At 37.2% G+C, this 18,815-nt stretch overlaps 1 protein-coding gene across 2 annotated transcripts in view; it reads right to left on the bottom strand.

The window, feature by feature from the left end:
• Positions 1 to 18,815, bottom strand: part of NUP133 (nucleoporin 133) — a 95,381-nt gene that overhangs the window by 10,287 nt on the left and 66,279 nt on the right. For both annotated transcript variants that reach the window (XM_004384119.2, XM_023738478.1), the window contains 8 exons: positions 15,736 to 15,858; positions 14,906 to 15,005; positions 14,087 to 14,338; positions 13,016 to 13,149; positions 10,301 to 10,459; positions 9,537 to 9,672; positions 4,244 to 4,362; positions 1,841 to 1,921 (listed from right to left, as the gene is read on the bottom strand). In XM_004384119.2, the coding sequence (XP_004384176.1) occupies positions 1,841 to 1,921; positions 4,244 to 4,362; positions 9,537 to 9,672; positions 10,301 to 10,459; positions 13,016 to 13,149; positions 14,087 to 14,338; positions 14,906 to 15,005; positions 15,736 to 15,858 (1,104 nt within the window). The remainder of the gene's footprint in view (positions 1 to 1,840; positions 1,922 to 4,243; positions 4,363 to 9,536; positions 9,673 to 10,300; positions 10,460 to 13,015; positions 13,150 to 14,086; positions 14,339 to 14,905; positions 15,006 to 15,735; positions 15,859 to 18,815) is intronic.

The raw sequence follows: 18,815 nt of genomic DNA, 5'->3' as shown, positions 1-18,815 counted from the left end.
GTCAATCCATCTCACTCAGGGTCTTCCTCTTTTTCACTGACCCTCTACTTTACCAAGCATGATGTCCTTCTCCAGGGACTGATCCCTCCTGATAATGTCCAAAGTAGGTGAGACGAAGTCTCACCATCCTTGCTTCTAAGGAGCATTCTGGCTGTACTTATTCCAAGACAGATTTGTTTCTTCTTCTGGCAGTCCATGGTATATACAATATTCTTCACCAACATGGTAATTCAAATGTGTCAATGCGCCTTTGGTCCTCCTTATTTATTGTCCAGCTTTTACATGCATATGATGTGACTGAAAATACCATGGCTTGGCTCAGGCACACCTTAGTTCTCAAAGTGACATCTTTGCTTTTCAACACTTTAAACAAGTCTTTTGCAGCAGATTTGCCCAATTATATTACATTTGTATAAGCATACATTACAATACTATATTTATACATATTATACAAAATTACTATAATAAATAACTACAGAATTTTCACCATATCCCTTTTTAAGGCTGAGAAACAGCTTCTCTCAGGGTGAACACTATGAAGAATAAACTGACAAAGCAACATACAGATTCAAGAACTCATAATCACTTCAGAAAAGACAAAATACCTCTGGACTTTGAAAAGCAGGAATTTTTACTTGTGCATGGAAAAAGACATTAGGAGTATGTAAAAATCATCAAGAATGGACTCTCTCGACAGCTGTTCTCCCCGGGTGGCACAAACAGTTAAGCACTACTAGCCGAAAGGTTGGCGGCTGGAACCCACCCAGAGGCACCTCGGAAGACAGGCCCGGTGATCTGCTCTCAAATGGTCACAGCCGTGAAAATCTCATGGAGTTCTACTCTGCACACATGGGGTCGCCATGAGTCAAAACAGACTCCACAGCAACTGTTCTTTTTTTGTTTTGTTTTAATACATGTTTCAAGAGTTAAGGGTAGACAAACCAGTGATAAAGCCTTTTTTCTTTAATAATTTTCATGATTGTCTAAAAGAGGTTCCCATCCCCCCACCCCTTTTATATGTATTCAGTTCTACAGAAAAATATATACTCAGGTACGTGACATGCGAAACAGGACATTATGTGATTTGGACATTGTGCCGACACCATATTATATAGAGAGGCGCGCAAGACAATCACCAGGCGGCCCACGACCTGCACCACGGCTACGCTGAGGGACTGCCTGAAAACTCTGGCTCCACTGAGGCTGGTCCTATGCAGGAGCCACCTGGTCTCCGAGAGCCGCAGTGATGCAGCATGCACTTTCCAGTGGACACCTCCAGGCATGCTGGCTCCCTTCCCTTCCTTTTTCTCTGCCTGTCTTCCCCGCCCCAGCCCGCAATGGGCTTTAAACTCTACCAGCCCTGCCTGCCTCTCCTTCACCTCCTGCTCCTCCTTCCCACCACTGCCTCAGCCTCAAACACTCAATGGCTGCCACCGTGGGAGGGGCCGAAGTTTAGGCCCAGGCATCGTGCGCAGGGCACCCTGGCTGAGTGAGGCATCAGTCTCGCGGGCATTCCCCTAGGCAGCTCCAGTGGGGTCTGCTCAGTCCCTGCCTGAGGTGAGCAGTGGGATGGGCAGCTGCAGATGGGTGCCAAGACCCCCACCCCTGCCGCCCAAGGGCCAGGGCTAACGCAGGACCTGGAGAGCTATTGAGACAGATAGGATCTACAGTACTTAGCAAAGTATGTCCACTATGTCCCATTCTCTGGTCAGGATTTCTGAACCCTATTATAACCTTATGAGACCACAGACATATACGGTCGGATGTTGCCAGTACAGATGTTATGCAGCACATACCTGTATTATACTTGTCAGAGATCATCTCAAGTGATTTTTCTTACCTCATTAATATATTCCAGCAAGTCCAAAGCTTTCTTGAAATCATACTCATTAGCTCTTCTGTTTTCTTCACAGATATATAGCTATGGCAAGTTAACATAAGGCACAGAATTATTCTAAGTAATCATATAGCCAATACTGGAGAAACTAATGGAGAAAAGAAGTCAGTAAGTAAGCTGTAGGTATCTTCATAGTAAAGAAGAGCATCATGTTTCAAAATTGTACTCCACATACTTCACAACAAACTATATTCTTAAAAATGCATATGTTAAATCAGTAATTCATTTGCAAAATCTGGTATACACACGCACACACACACGTGTGTGTGTATATACCTATTTTTTGGGGGGTGAAAATACACACAGCAAAACCTGTTCCTATTCCAGTTTCTAGACATAATGATCAGCGACACTGGTTACATTCTTCACACTGTGTCAACAGTCTCATTATTTCTGTTCTGTTTGAAAGAGAAACTTCCATTTATTTAACCTCCCAGCCCCCCACCCTTCTCATTTATGCTTGACAGTAGCTGTTGACACTTTGGTCTTATATAATTTTTTTTTTTTTAATGCAATACTCAAGGGTGACAAGTATATATACTTTTACAATGTCAGTAAGTTTATACTCTTAGGACTAAGAAGATAGTATATATATTTTAGTATTCTTTGGTGCATAATCTTTGAAATAAATTGCTGCCCTTGCACTTAAAAGCTAGCTATCAACCTTTTGAAATGCTGCCTTTTAAAATAGTTTTTAAAATTGAAATCTATGATGAAGTATGCAGCTGGTCTACAGTTTACTTAAAAGACAAGCAAAACATATCAACATGTTAACAATGGTTATCCCTGGTTGGTTAGATTATAGGTGATTGCTATATTCATTTCTGTATTCTTCAAATTTTCTGTAATTTTATGATCAGAAAAATATCTGCTTTATTAAAAATATCAATTTGAATTGTTCCTATCTTTCTTTTACAACCACTATTTATAATACAACAGACTTCATTTTAAAAGACTGCATATGATCCTTTAACAGCAAAGACAATACTCAAACTATTATGGGAAAAAAAAGCTGGCTATTGTTTCCAATGTCTTACAACACTTAAAAAACAACCTTCATCATTTTAAACATTCTTTTTCTCCACAAAGTTAAAAGTCTCTGAAACGGGAATGTATCTTAAAACCAATGTGTGTCACAGTAAAATTGGCACTATTTTTTCCTTCTTAGTGATCATAAAATAAAGGTGAGCCTCATAATCAACAGCAGCTTAGATTTAATTAAGTATGTTATATCAGGAGAGGAGGACCCCTGGTGGTGCAGTAGTTAAAGAGCTTGGTTGCTAACCAGAAGGTCGGCAGTTCAAATACACCAGCTACTCCCTGGAAACCCTATGGAACAGTTCTACTCTGTCCTATATGGTTGCTAAGAGTCAGAATCAACTTGATGGCAACAAGTTTGCTTTTTTTTAATTTTTATATCAGAAGAGGAGGACCTCTGGTGGTGCAGTGGTTAAGGGCTCGGCTGCTAACCAAAAGGTCAGCGGTTTGAACCCACCAGCCACTCCTCGGGAGAAAGATGCGCCAGCCTTATTCCATAAAGATTACAGCCTTGGAAGCCCTATGGGGCAGTTCTACTCTGTCCTGTACAGCTGCTATGAGTCAGAACTGACTTGAGGAAATGAGTTTGGCTTTTTTTTTTTGCGGGGGCGTATATCAGGAGAGGCTCCTGTAAGCTCAGTTATAAGAAATCCATTACTAATAATGGCTATTGTTCTAAAGTTTTTGAATTATTTGTTTTTCTTTTTAATATAATTAGAGCAAATTTAAGGCAATCCTACAACATTATTCTTGTATTTGAAATGATTTCTGGAGTGGAAGAGAAAGTTGTAGAGTTAAGGCTAAAAGGGTACATAACACCAAAACTCTGTTATCTAGGCTGCAGCTCATAATCTAGCTATGCCCTTAGGAAAGAATGTGTTAGGTTGCAGAGGAAAAGAGTGAGGACTGCACTTCAGGCTATGTAAGCCCAGTTTACTATATCATTCTTAGAGAAGAGTCTTAAAAGTAATATTCTGGGAAATAAAGTGTCTCAATGATGCATTTATATATACCTTTATATACAGGTATGTCCTACCCTAGAAAAGCAGAATACAACTAATTTCTTCTGGTCACCTGGATAATCATCTTTAGGAATAGGTGGAGACATACGGGGAGACAGACGCTGATCTATTGCTTTCTGCTAATTAGCTTCCTGCTCTCAGCTTCCAACAACTTATTCTAGGGGAAAGTAACCAGAAAGGTAGGGAGTAGAAAGACAACTCCTCTTAGAAACTATACTACATGGCCCCACAGCACTGAGGATGTTCTGAGACTAAGAAATGGTGCAAGAATTTGAAAAACACATACGCTGATGAGTTGTGGTGCAGTCAATACTGGCATTGCACTGAGATTCAGCTGTTTCTCTGTTAGTAGTTGTTCAGGTAGGGTCTCCTGGTGTAGTAGAAAGCGCTCCTGTTCAGCCATTTCTAGTATTCAAAATGAGACAGAGAATATAAATATGAATCGATGAGAACAATGTAACTTTCATTACTGCTCTGTTGTAAAACAAATTTGAATTTAAAAAGAAAAAGGAACATCTCTACAGGTAATCCCATCACTATTCAATGATCTTGTTGTTGTTGTTAGGTGCCATCGAGTCAGTTCTGACTCATAGTGACCCTACAGGATAGAGCAGAACTGCCCCGTAGGGTTTCCAAGGAACAGCTGGTGGATTTGGATTGCCAACCTTTTGGTTAGCGGCTGAGCTCTTAACCACTACGCCACTATTAATTCTGTTTATTCCTGATTATGTTAACATATTCATGGTTTGATCAAAGTCGTATGCATTATCACAGCAACCAGAAATAGGAGGGGAGAGAATAGCTAAGGAAATACATTCTACTGCTTGAAGAAGTTGTAAAGACAGCTATTTCATGACTTAAAACCCCCCAAATGTACAATCTCTCAGTTCTGCATTATGGTAACCCAGTGAAGTGCTTCCTCGCACCAGGTTTATAGTATAGTTTCATTCACAAAAGAAGAATGATCTATTTAAAAGCTACCATGACTATACCACAGGAAAAATAAAAACTGGAAGAACATACACTACACTAGCAGTGGTTATCTCTATGGGATGAGATGACAAGGGCTTTTCCTTTCTACATCATGTATCGCCATCAACTATCCAGGCTGCAGTCCGTTAACTGGCTATGCCCACGAGACTGTGTTGAGTTACAGAGGATGAAGTGTTGAGAATTGCTACACAGGCTCATAAATACAGAAGTTAAAGCAAAATGGAATGACCAAAACAGAAGTATCATTCCATATGATCCCAATTTTGTAAAAATTAAATAAAACACCTGCATACATTTCTGTACCTAGAAAAACAGACTGGGATGATACACATAAAACAGTGATAGTAATTATCTCTGGAGAGGTGAGATTATAGACAACTTACTGTTTTGCTGTGTTCTTTCTATAATTTACAAAATTTCCATAAGGAATTATTTACATAACAAAACAAAACAGAAAAAAATCTTACCCCCTAACATTAGCTATATTGTGATAATAGAAATTACATAACAGAAATTAGAGACCTGAAAATATCCCCATTATGTTAACAAAGCAGAAGCTACGAAGTGATCAATGCAAAATGATGCCCAGAGTTCCAAAGTTATCTGGAGAAAAAAAGGACAAAATAATAAAATTTTTGTTTTAAAATATTTTCATTAAAAATATGGCTTTTCACTAGATAAATGCAAATCAAAACTACAATGAGATACCATCTCATCCCAACAAGGCTAGCATTAATCCAAAAAACACAACCTAAGTGCCCATCAACGGACAAATGGATAAACAAATTATGGTAATTCACACAATGGAATACTATGCAACGATAAAGAACAACGATGAATCTGTGAGTCATAACATGGAGGAATCTAGAAGGCATTATGCTGAGTGAAATTAGTCAGTTGCAAAAGGACAAACACTGTATAAGGCCACTATTGTAAGAACTCAAGAAAAGGTTTAAACACAGAAGAAAACATTCTTTGATGGGTACGAGGGTGGGGAAGGAGGGAGAGGGGTATTTACTAATGAGATAGTAGACAAGAATTATCTTGGGTGAAGGGAAGGACAGCACACACTACAGGGGGAGTCACCACAATGGGACTAAACCAAAGCTAAGAATATCCTGAATACAACCAAACACTTCGAGGGACAGAGTAGCAGGTGCGGAGGTCTGGGGACCATGCTTTCAGAGGACATCTGGGTCAACTGGCATAACAAAGTTTATTAAGAAAATGTTCTGCATCCCACTTTGGTGAATGGCATCTGGGGTCTTAAAAACTAGCGAGCGGCCATCTAAGATGCATCAATTGGTCCCAACCTACCTGGAGTAAAGGAGAATGAAGAACACCAAAGTCACAAGTCACAAGGAAAGCATTAGCCCAAGAGACAGAAAGGGCCACAGCCTGCAACAGCCTGAGACCAGAAGAACTAGATGGTGCCTGGCTACCACCAATGACTGCCCTGACAGGGAACACAACAGAGAGTCCCTGTTGGAGCAGGAGAAAAGTTGGATGCAGAACTCAAATTCTAGTAAAAAGACCAGACTTAAAGGTCTGAGACTGGAGGAACCACAGAAAGCGTGGCCCCCAAACTCCCTGTTAACCCAGCACTAAAAACCATACCCGAGGCCAACTCTTCAGACAAAGATTAGACTGGATGACTATGGGACATAAAATGATACTTGTGAAGAGTGTACTAAGACTTAGCTCAAGTAGATACAGGAGACTAAATCGGCAGCTCCTGTCCAGAGGTGAGATGAGAAGACAGAGAAGGTCAGGAGCTGGTTGAATGGACATGGGAAATCAGGGGTAGAAAGAAGGAATGTGCTGTCACAGTATAGGGAGAGCAATCAGAGTCACATAACAACGTATGTATAAATTTTTGTATGAGAGACTAACTTCTTGAATTGTAAACTTTCACTTAGAGCACAACAATAAAATAAAATATTTATAGTAAAATTTAAAAAATACGACTTCTTCTCTCAGACTATCAGCCAACCCTACAGAATATATACACATTTCTCTAAAACAATAAGCACTACCCAGTTATTAAATATAAGAGATTGAAGGAAGATTCTCCTAAGCAGTAATACATAATTTTAATAATAAAATTTAAATGCTAGTATCTATGATTTATTGAGTACTTACTATGTGTAAGCCTTTTCAATGAACACACAGTGTTGCCAATCCTTACAACTACCCATTTTATAGATGAGAAAACTGAGGCTCAGGAGGGTAATTCAGCTACCCAAGGTCACAAAGCTAGTAAGTTCTGGAGAAAAGATCTGAAACCAGATCTGTCTAATATCTGTCCAAATTCTTTTTACCACACCCACTCCCTCAGAGGGAAGAAAAATGACAGCAGTATAATTTGAACGTAGACTTCAGAGGCTGGATTCTTTGTGGCTAAGCCATTCGACCAAATATCCCTATCTGCATACATTTTACCCCTGATCACATAGCTGAGATTCCCCCCTATAATTTTTATTTTGAAAAATTCCAAACCTACTGAAAAATTTAAAGAATACAATGTACACTCTATACCCTCTGCCTAGTCACCTCCTGCTAACATTCTGCCACCTCTGCTTTATTTCCCTATCTTTATATATAGATAGGTTTTCTCCCCCAAATCACATGAAAGTTGCAAACATCATGATATCTCACTTCTAAACACTTTAGCGTGTATCTCCTAAGAACAAGAACAGTCACCCACAGTATCAATATCGGACCTAAGGAATTTAACATCAATTTAAACATCATTTACTATTAAGTATGTTCAAATTTCTCCAGTGGTCCCCAAAAGGTCTGTTAGAGTAGTTTGGTTATTTGGGGGGTGATCTAGAATCCAATCAAGAATCTCACAATGCATGACGCTTTCAGCTCCTTTCATCTAAAACAGGACCCTCCCTGCTTTTTCTTTCATGTTGATGCGTCTCGGCCAATTGCACTGTAAAATGTTCCACAATCAGGATATGTCTGATTTGTTTTCTCATGATTAGATCTGGGTTGCATATTTTGGCAAAAATACCACATAGGTGATGTTAGACAGCCACATTACACCACATCAGGAAGTGCATACCGTGTTTGTCTCCTTGTTGGTATCTGTCAGATCTGGGTACTTACGAAGTTATCTGCATAATGGTACTTTGAAAACCTTTGAATGGCCTGTTCCCCTAACCTTTGAAACCTTTAGCATCCTTTGATGACCAGTTATTCACTGTGGTTGCACAATGGCAATTTCCTAAGTGTATCATTCTTCCTTTATTTCTGTAAAGAAGCATTTCACTGCCTCCTTCCCCTGTGGGTATCACTGGATTCATGGATGTTTTTTAAACTGTGAATTATAATCCTTTACCATCATTCTTTTTGATGTTCATATTAGCTCCAAACTTGGCCAGTGGGAGCCGTTCAAAGCTCTGTATCCTTATGACATCTCCATTAACCTTGCTTTCTGGTCCAATAAGACTCTCTGTCTTAGTCACCTAGTGCTGCTCCAACAGAAATACAACAAGTGGATGGCTTTAACAAAGAGAAATTTATTTCCTCACAGTCAAAGTAGGCTCAAAGTCCAAATTTACGGCATCAGCTCCAGGGGAAGGCTTTTTCTGTCTTCCTTCTTCTCTTCAGTGTTCCCCCAGACTCTGAGCTTCTCTGCCCAGGGACCCCGGTCCAAAAGACGCGCTCTGCTCACAGCACTGCTTTCTTGATGGTATGAGGTTCCCCTGTCTCTCTGCTCACTTCTGTCTTTTATATCTCAAGACACTGCCTCAGGATACAATCCAATCTTGTAGACTGAGTCCTGCCTTACTAACACAATTGCTGGCCATCCTCCCTCATTAACATCACAGAGGCAGGATTTACAACATATAGGAAAATCACACAATACCAGGAGTCATGGCCCAGCCAAATTGATACACACATTTTTGGTGGGACGTAATTCAATCCATGACACTCTCCATGATAATTTTTCCAACAAGCCCTAATTTCCTCTTAGTGGAGAATGGTCATTAGAAACCAAAATATGGGACTAGGTATACTCACGCTACTGGGGTCTCATTACTTTTAGGTCCTTTCAGTGGACAGAACCCAGAAATGTAATTTTTTAAAAATCATGATTCCATTCTGGTATCTCCAATTCAAATGCAATAAAACAGGATTCTGTCTATCTTCCTTCTCTAATTGTATCTCTTCTTCTTGGTTCTCAAAAATAACAACATATTTAATAATTTTCTCTATCTACAGTATATACAGAATATTTGCAGAATTACTATACCAATATCACTACCTACAACAAATTCGATGAATAAACTTCAAGATTTCTTTGCAGTACTTTCTGTCTTTAGAATATGTGCCACTAAGGATGTTTAATCAGAATACTCTGTTCAAAATTATTTGAACTTGTTCTTTAGGAATTCTTATTTAAAATACAAATTACTTTTCTCTAAAAAAGGATTCCAAGTATGTAACTAATTTTATATAGAAATTGAATAAAAAAGCATTCCTCTTAAAGTAGAGATAAGTACTGTTTCTGATACCATTAAATGACAGCACGACAGATTTGTAGGTTTTCTTGTTCAAAGTCTTTTCTTTACCTTCAATTTTTTCTTGAAGTATATCTTCTGAAAAGTCTGAAGCTAATGCAGCTAATTTACTCAAGCCAAGAAGCGTTTTCTTCTTTGCAAAGTAACGAGTTTCCATATTTGCCAAACCTAGAAGTGTTGCATGAGCCTACAGTAAACAAAATATGAAAACTGTGGTAAGATTCTGGGTACTAGTTCAAGTTGAAATAAAGGTTAAGTACATCCCAAACTACTTCCCCCACCCCAAGCTATATCAATGAAAATCAATTCAATAGTTAGCAAACCTAAAAACTTATCAGTGCTACAACACTGAGGGTAATTACAAAATAAAATCCCAACCATACAATTAATTATTAGGAAAAGAGACATATATAAAAAATTTGCTCTATAACAATTTATATATTCAACTTCCTGCCAAGAACAAACTTCAAAATTAATTTGTGTGCTGTTTTTACTCATAATATGACCATTTTTATTATAATACTCATTATAAAAAACAGTCAATGACTGTTACTTACACATCAGTAAAAATTTTGTGCTTTATTTTACTGTAACAGTAGTCATATCAGAATGGACTATATATTTATAACTGAGATATCAGAAGGAATGATAATAACCACCATAAATTGAAAAGAATATTTGTTTTAATTATATGAGAGAATGGGAAAAAGGTACATATTTTAAATAAACTATAGTAGTAGTATAATAACTAAAAACTAATTAAAACTAAATAACAATGGCATAAATCTGCTCCATATAACTAAATCCTTCTTTACCTTTTCTAATTCTTCGCTATTAATTTCATGTAACCAGCTGAGATGTTCATGGGCTTGCAAAAAGCTCGCCAGCTGTCCATGCTGTGAAATGGGCTGAGATAACAGTTTGCCTCGCTTTCCTTTCTCCAGATACCAACGGAAGAGAAAGTCTGAAAAATTCTACAAACAACAGAGACAAGAATCCATTAATATTTAGTAATATGGTTTTAAAAATCCATTTCTGATACTAAAATAGTAATTTCTTCCAAAGGTCTTAGGCTCCAAAATAGCAATCTTGTTTTAAACACTAATTTCCTATATTGCAGGATTTAATTAGGAAGGGTCCTCAAAGATTACCTAATTCAATCACCTCATTTGACAAATGAGTAAATTCAGATTTAGAAAGGATGTCTTGCTCAAGATCAATGATCACCATGGTAGCCACTGGCCACATGTAGCTGTTTAAACTTAAATTCTTTTAAGTTAAAAATTCAGTTCCTCAGTCACACTAGCCACATTTCAGTGGTTAAGTTGTTTAACAGCCACCTGTGGCTAGTAGCTACCATTTTCGACAGCGCATATATAGAACATCTCCATCATCATGGAAACTGATAGTCACAATGCTGAGACTCTAACTTCCATATTCTCAGGGGTAGAATTCTGAACTAGATGATAAAGTAGAACCTAGAAGGGCCTTAAAGGCCCAGTCAATTTTCCCCTTGTAATGTCTGTGAATGCTGGGGTGGTGCCAAGGCCGGGCTGGGAAGCAAGAGTAAGACGTCCTGCAGTCTCACAGCACTGGAGATTAGATTTTTCCACTAAACATGGCATTCTGCAACAAACATCAGTCTTTCTTTCCGATACTTCTGAAACCAAAAATAAAATAAACGTAACAAAACTGCAACCAAGGCCTGGCCCGCCTGTTTCTGACTGGATTGAATGATCTGACTCTCACCTTTTTGACCTAAAAGAGGAAGATGAAAACCCTCCCAAGAGAAAAGTAACATCAATTGTCATGTGTTCTTTTATACACAATGTCCAGAATATCATTTAAAATACTATAAGATACCAGCAGAAAATATGACTAATAATCAAAAAGTGGGCAAAAGAAGCAGGCTCAGGAATGATCATATTTGGGGTTAGTACAAAAGGACTTTAAAATAGCTACTAAGTATGCTAAAGAAAATTTAGGAAAAAAAAAAAGAGACAAAGCAAAAATGGATAAATGGAAAATGTCAGCAGAGCTAGAATCTATTTTAAAAAATTAAAAACTCATGATCTGTGCAAATGTATTTACTTTAGCAATGGTGTATACTAGATACATCATGTCCAACAATGGGCACTGATCAAATAAGTTATAAGCAGTCAATGAAATATAACACCATTAAAAATGTTGCTATAGAATATTTAATGATATGGACAAATGTTTATGATATATTAAGTGAAAAAAGCAGTTGCCAAAATATGTTCATTTGTAATAACATCGAGTAAAAAAGACTGAAAGAATATAAACCAAATGTTAAAAAAAGTTATCTCGGGGTAATGGAATTTGGGTGATTTTTATCTTGTTTGTTTGTTTATAGGGATTTTCTCAATTCTCAAATAATGTCACTTTTATAAAAAGGAAAAAAAAAGAGGAGCCCTGGTAGCAAAATGGTTAAGCGCTTGGCTGCTAACCGAAAAGTCGGCGGTTCAAACTGACCAGTCACTGCTTTGGGAGAAAAGACCTGGTAAACTGCTCCCATAAGGGTTATAGCCTAGGAAACTCTAGGGGGCAGTTTTACTCTGTCCTATAGGGTCTCTATGAGTTGGAATCGACTTGATGGTACTAACAATAAAAAAATGAGTTTTATGTGAAAATCAACTGAGTAAACTGGTTTAATGACCAACGTAAATTTACCTCCACAATGTCATAACGTGAACTTTTTTAAGAACAGGAAACATGATATCAGACCCGAGGAAAACAGGAACCTTAGGTGTATGTAAATCTGAGATCTCTGAGAGTAGTATTCCTATGTTCCTAAGTATCTTCTGTTCAAATCTTTAAAACTCTACCAATAGTCATGCACTTAAGTACTTTTATTACAAATGAAAATATAAGAACAGAAACGAAAGTTTTAACATACTTTTCAAAGGTCAAAAGAATCTTTCAGTAATATTTATATACAGTACAATGAATAGTTTTACAATTTACAAAGAAACATAACACACAAATTAGTATCTTATTAAAAGGATTACAACTACAAAAGGATTGTATTATATTCCTGTTATAGATTGAATTGTGTCCCCACAGACACTTGCTATAAATCCTAAACTCCTACACCTGTGGACATAATCCTATTTGGTAATAGGACTTTGTTATGTTAATAAGACCCTAACAGTGTATCTTAACAGTGTATCTTAAGCCAATCTTCTGTGAGATGTAAAAGAGCAGATTAAGGACAAGGAAGGAAGCACAGACGGGGAAGACAGATGCCACACCAGATGAAGACAGCCAAGGAGCCCAGGAACAGAAGCTGAAAAAAGCTGACAGAGAGAGAGCCTTCCCCTAGAGCCAGTGCCCTGTATTCAGACTTACAGCCTCCTAAACTGTGAGAAAGTAAATTCCTGTTTGTTAAAGCCACCCATTTCTGGTATTTGTCACAGCAGCACTAAGAAATTAAAACTTCAATTATAGATTTGAAATGTTAGAGCCTTACTACAGAATCTACTGCCTAAATATTCAATATTTGTTACCTGATCAGCAAACTGGGTCATGTATCTCTGTAGTCTAGTCTGGTTGTCAGTTTGCTCACACATCTGCACCAAGATATCAAAGTCACAGTATTTCTCTGCTAAAGAAGCAGCCCACTGGTGCTGGCCTAATGTAACTATGGAAATGAGAAAAGATGTGAAAAAAATACTGTTAGCAAAAACTTAAGCTGTGTAATAAAAAGAAATTAAAGCTGTACCTTTATTCATATTATATACTAAAAATAATTAATGGAATGGAAACCTTTTCACTTACTGGTAGTTAGTGTCATAACCCACATAAACTCATTAAAGATGAAAATTCAGTTTCTTGTTTCACCACTGTCTACCAAAATGCTACTTCCTTCTTTCATGTGCTAGCAAAACAAGTTACTTTGCCTAATCCTAGCCTCGAAAATAATCTGTCCTTTACTGCCCACCATAATATTTTTTCTGTACCTCTCTAACAGCCCTTATCGAACTCTACTTTGCAGTCTAGTTATTCATGTAAGGTCTGGTTTGCCTTTTGAGATAAGCTCTTTGAGGGCAGTCTTCACATGTTAATTTATTCATTTTTAAATCATCTTCAGCATCTTCTACAACAGTCTACCTAGAAAAAGGTTGAATGGTACATGGACCTGAAAAAAGATTGAATAAATGAACACAGAAAGCTGTACATATTTGCTTTACCTTAAATCCTTGGTTACAGTTAAATTAATGATTCTACACTGAATAAGCGGCATTAACTATCTGACTCCTTCATCCATTCTGCAAGTTAAAAAACCTGTTAGTTAGTTCCATTTACCCTCGATTCCCACTCATGGCAACCCATGTGCGTCAGAGTAGAAATGTGCTACACAGGGTTTTCAATGGCTGAATTTTCGGAAGTAGATCACCAGAGCTTTCTTCCGAGGTTCCTCTGGGTGGACTCAAACCTCCAATCCTTCAGTTAGGAGCCAGGTGTGTTACCTGTTTGCACCACCCAGAGATCCCTCAAAGATCTATCAAAAAAAAAACCTCAGTTGTTGTCCAGTTGATTCCAAATCCCAGCGAGGCCTCACTAAATATCACACTTACGAAGAGGAGATAAGAGATCTGTTCTTTTCTGCAGGTATTCCATTTCCAGATTGTTGTATCTTTCTTGATCACTGGATTTGTCCAGAGACTTAAGCTGAGAAACATAACCATCCAAGAAGCAATCAACAAGTGCTACCAGCTGTTCTGTCAGAATGTTTCGGAGGGTGCTGTCCGCTTGAGGATAAATCATCTTCAGGACAATCCCATGCTGGCGTACTATTGCTGTTCGAATGCCAGAGGGACCACTCGTTGCTGTGAAATCACACAAGATAATATAGTAAATTAACGTTCTATAATGGCTTAAGGGAAGAGCACTCACCTAAAAATTATGCCACTTCACCACTCCTTGAAAAACAGATCAAACAGATGTTCCATTGTTATCTATGTCCTGCTCCGACCCCACCTTCTCTATGAAGATGTCCTCAGCAAAGCCAGGTAAACTTGATCCTTCTTTCTTCTAAATTCCTTTCATACTACTCTACTTCCATTTTCTTGTATTAAATAAACATAAAATATAGTCAATTATCTCCAGGGCCAGAACTTACGTCTATGAGTAACTATTTATACTAAAACCTATTAGAAGCATAAGAAGTACCAGTCAAATAAACAAATTACAGAGATCTATAAACGACTCGAAAGGTATAAAGCGATTTTGACAAGAGTTCATTTTTTGGAGATAGCATATGTTATTTTTCATTTCATTTAGAAACTTTCATTAGGGGAGTAATATAAGCATCCAAAAATGATGGCTCATTAGAAATATATTTGGAGGAATTGTTAGTAAATTAGTGTATATGAGCTCAATGCTTGCAATCTCACCTGTCCACGGAACATATTCAGGTTCTTTTCCTAGGGATTCTTCTCTTCTATACAAGGAGCTTCTATTTTGACGATAATGACTAGCAGCCTGCAACATATCCTGGGGGAAAAAAAAAGAAATGTGTTATCACATGCAGAAAGTGATGAATCATAGTATTTCTGAAGACTATTTGAAATATCAAAGTCTGTTAATATGAAAAAATACTCGGCATAGGTCTGTAAGATTCCTTTTTGGTGCTTCTTGCATTTAAAATCTGTTTTACTCCATAATTTATGTTCAATTTTGGAAAACTAATACTAGTTTTGGAGCCCTGGTGGCGCAATGGTTAAGCACTTGGCCACTAACTGAAAGGCTGGCAGTTGGAACACACCCAGCTGCTCCGTGGGAAAAAAACTGGCAATCTGTTTCCTTAAAGATTACAGCCAAGAACTCTGTCACTTGGGTCACAATGAGTCAGAACTGACTCAATGGCATCCAACATTACTGGTTTTATTCACCAAATCAATAATATAAGTAGCAAGCTTTTACAAACAATTAAAAAAAATAGAAATGAAAAATATTTAGACAGTTACATTAATACATTTGCAAATAAAAGGTTTATTCTACCAAAAAGAAACTCAAGACTATAGACACTTATTTACATGCACAAGACAAACACTCAAAATATTTGTTAAGTGATTAATAAAATGATATTTTTCCAACTTTTTGGAGTTAACAAACACCTAAAACCTTACACATTATTGGTGTGCAAAATAGGAATATGGAAGTCACTTTCTTTCTTTTCTATCCTAGGCTTTGATTTGCTGAAATCATCACTATATTTTTGTACCTTCAGGATATTATTCACATTGATCACCATCTCAGCCCATTCAACAGATTCCAATGATGTATCCTTCAAGACTTGTTCCTCGTGCTCCAGTAAACATTCGAAGATGGTATCTACTTGGGACACCTGAAGGAGTATACAGAAGTCACCTACTTACCACAAAAATTATGGTGATGGGCAACAACTACAACTACCTGTAATCTAACTCAACCGGTTTTACTAATTAAGTCATATCTTCAGCTCATTATAAAGAAGAAGATTTACTGACAGTTATGGTGAAAATATACTTACAAACCAAGAAAAGTTAGAACCTCCTAAAAGAGTACCCACATAACCCTTATAAACAGGCAAATCCTGGATTGTCACCAAGTAGATTTTTTATTTAAATACCAAGTAACTGAAATATTTGTTTATTATGGCTATTAGTGCTCAGTGCAATCTTTAAATTATACTAGGGTACAAATGACTTCACTTTACAATGTAATACAATGTAAGCCAAACAATGCCCCCAAACTAATGAATTGGCTAATTTCTATCTTTGAAGATTACCCCTTCTTTAACCATAACAGAAATGTTTGAAAAATAGTAGTAGCTATATAAGAAAATCACTATATAACTTCTAACTGTTCTTTTCTATTTTTTTCACTAATTAATACATGATGCAAAAATTTCCTTAAGTATTGAAACTGTTGTTTCCAGGTTCAGTCCACAGTTAAGCTTTTTCCCCTTTATTCATTAAGTAAATATGTATTTATTATTTATAGTTTACATAACATCGAGCACTTGGAGATAAAAGGAAATAAATCAGATTTGCTGCCCGCCAGGGGCTTACAAACTAGCTGAAGGAAACAAGAAACAGATACTTACAAAACATGACCCAAACTAAATCATTCTCTCTTGCAAATCTTGTTCTTCTTTTTGTATATTTCTGATGTTAGCACAAAGCATCCTAACAGCCCAAGCAAAAAAACCTTCCTTCACCTCACATATTTGCACATTTAATTTGTAAGATTAAATGTAAAATTTTTATACTGTTAAAATGAAAAATAATAAAAGCATGTATTTGTAAAAGGCAGAAAATAATATAAAAGCAAATAAAATGCTAAAACACTTGCAAAATACCCTTATCATGTAAGCTATACACTTAGTGATTTTAAATATTACTTATATGTTATGCCAACATGGTCTGTTCCATAAACAGTTAACTCTGCTTTACAGAGGCCTAGGAGGTACTGACCTACTTCCCACAGACTGGAGACAGGGGCAAGGTAAACAGTGCACACTCAAGCATATTCGATATTATTTTACTTTCAATCGGGGCTGCCAAATCAAAAATATCTTCCCCCCTGCTAAGTCAGAACTAAAACCACTCCCGAAGTCCACCTTTCAGCCAAATGTTAGACAGGCCTATAAAACAAACAATGACACAAGTGAGGAATGTGCTTCTTAGTTCAATCAAGTATACGAGACCAAATGGGCAACACTTGCCCAAAAGCAAAGACGAGAAGGCAGGAAGGGACAGGAAAACTGGATGAATGGAACCTGGTGGAAAAGCAAAGGGAGAAAGTGCTGATGCAATGCGGGGACTGCAACCAGTGTCACAAAACAATTTGTGTGTATAAATTTTTGAATGACTAACTAATTTGCACTGTTAACTTTTACCGAAAACACAACAAAATTTAAAAAACAAAAACAAAAAACTTCAATCTGCAAAAGCCAGGGTTCTACCTCTAGTTACCTACTTAGCCTTGGAGAAATCCCTGAACCTCTTGAATTACATTTCTTTTATCTGTTAAACTGGATTCATAATAATACCTGCTCCACAGGGTTGTTGTGAAACTCAAATGAGGTTATGGGAAAACACACACTGTAAAGTTTTACAGAAATGTTACTTTTTACTACTAAGGTGGTGGATTTTCATGCAGCACCTTTTAAAAAATAATTTGTCTAATTAAGATATGTATGTATGTTTTCTCTCAGAAATATAAAGCTGAATGAAAAGAGTTAAGTTGCAGAAGTACATGCAATGTAATATTTAATGGAAAATTTAAAACACAAAACAGCACTATATGTTGTTTGCAGATACAAGCTTAGGTAGAAAAAGTACTTAAAAATGGATGATAGGGCACAGTAAAGTCATGTCAATGGTTTCTTCTGGGGGAGAAAGAGGCAATGGGACTGGGGAAAGGTACAGAGGGGACTTCAGCTGTAGCTATAATGTTTGATTTCTTCAGAAAAGAAATATTCAACCCCTGAGACTATGGCCCTAAGACACCCTTCTGATCCGGAACTGAAGCCATTCCCAGAGAAACACCTTCCAGCTAAACAATAGACAAGTCCATAAAATAAACACCACCACCAGAGAGGAATGTGCCCCTTAGAACAATCAATTATACAAGATCAAAACCGCAATATTTGCCCAAAAGCAAACATGCGAAGGCAGGAAGGGGTAGAAAATCAGGGTGAGAGGAAACAGGGAACCCAGGGCTGAAATGGGGAGAGTGAGGACACACTGTGGGGAGGAGAGTGCAGCCAATGTCATGGAACACTTCATGTACAAACTATCGAATGGGAAACTAATTTGCTCTGTAAACTTATACACAATACACAATTCAAAAGAAAAAATAAAAAAATTGGCCTACCAATCAGAGACTGATTTGGGTTAATCAGCTCTTCTCTTAAAATGCTAATACCATTGAAAATGTAACCTGTCACCTTCAAGGACAGGTCGAAAAAAAAATCATTCATTTAAATATATATGTATACATACATATGTATACACACATACATACATATACACACAAAATATCTATGTCTGTATATATTTTCATGCATTCCCTCTTCCTTGTTCTCCCTTTTTGGTTATGCCATATGGGAGGACTTCTAGAACTATACCCAAGGGAAGCACAAGACCAGTAAACTTCATCATAAATTAAGACAAATGGTGATGTGAAAAGTTTTAAACATTACAATTTTCTATATTAAGCATTCTTCCTTCCACCTCTTTTTTTTTCTTTTTTTCTTTTTCTTTTCTTTTCTTTTTTTTTCTCCCACCTCTTTTTTTTTCAATTGGGCTTTAGATT

This window comes from Trichechus manatus, unplaced genomic scaffold (assembly GCF_000243295.1).
Source record: "Trichechus manatus latirostris isolate Lorelei unplaced genomic scaffold, TriManLat1.0 scaffold00117, whole genome shotgun sequence".
Classification (NCBI taxonomy): Eukaryota; Metazoa; Chordata; class Mammalia; order Sirenia; family Trichechidae; genus Trichechus; species Trichechus manatus.
The sequence above is the reverse complement of the archived record's forward strand: the minus strand, read 5'-3'. Positions and strand labels throughout refer to the sequence as shown.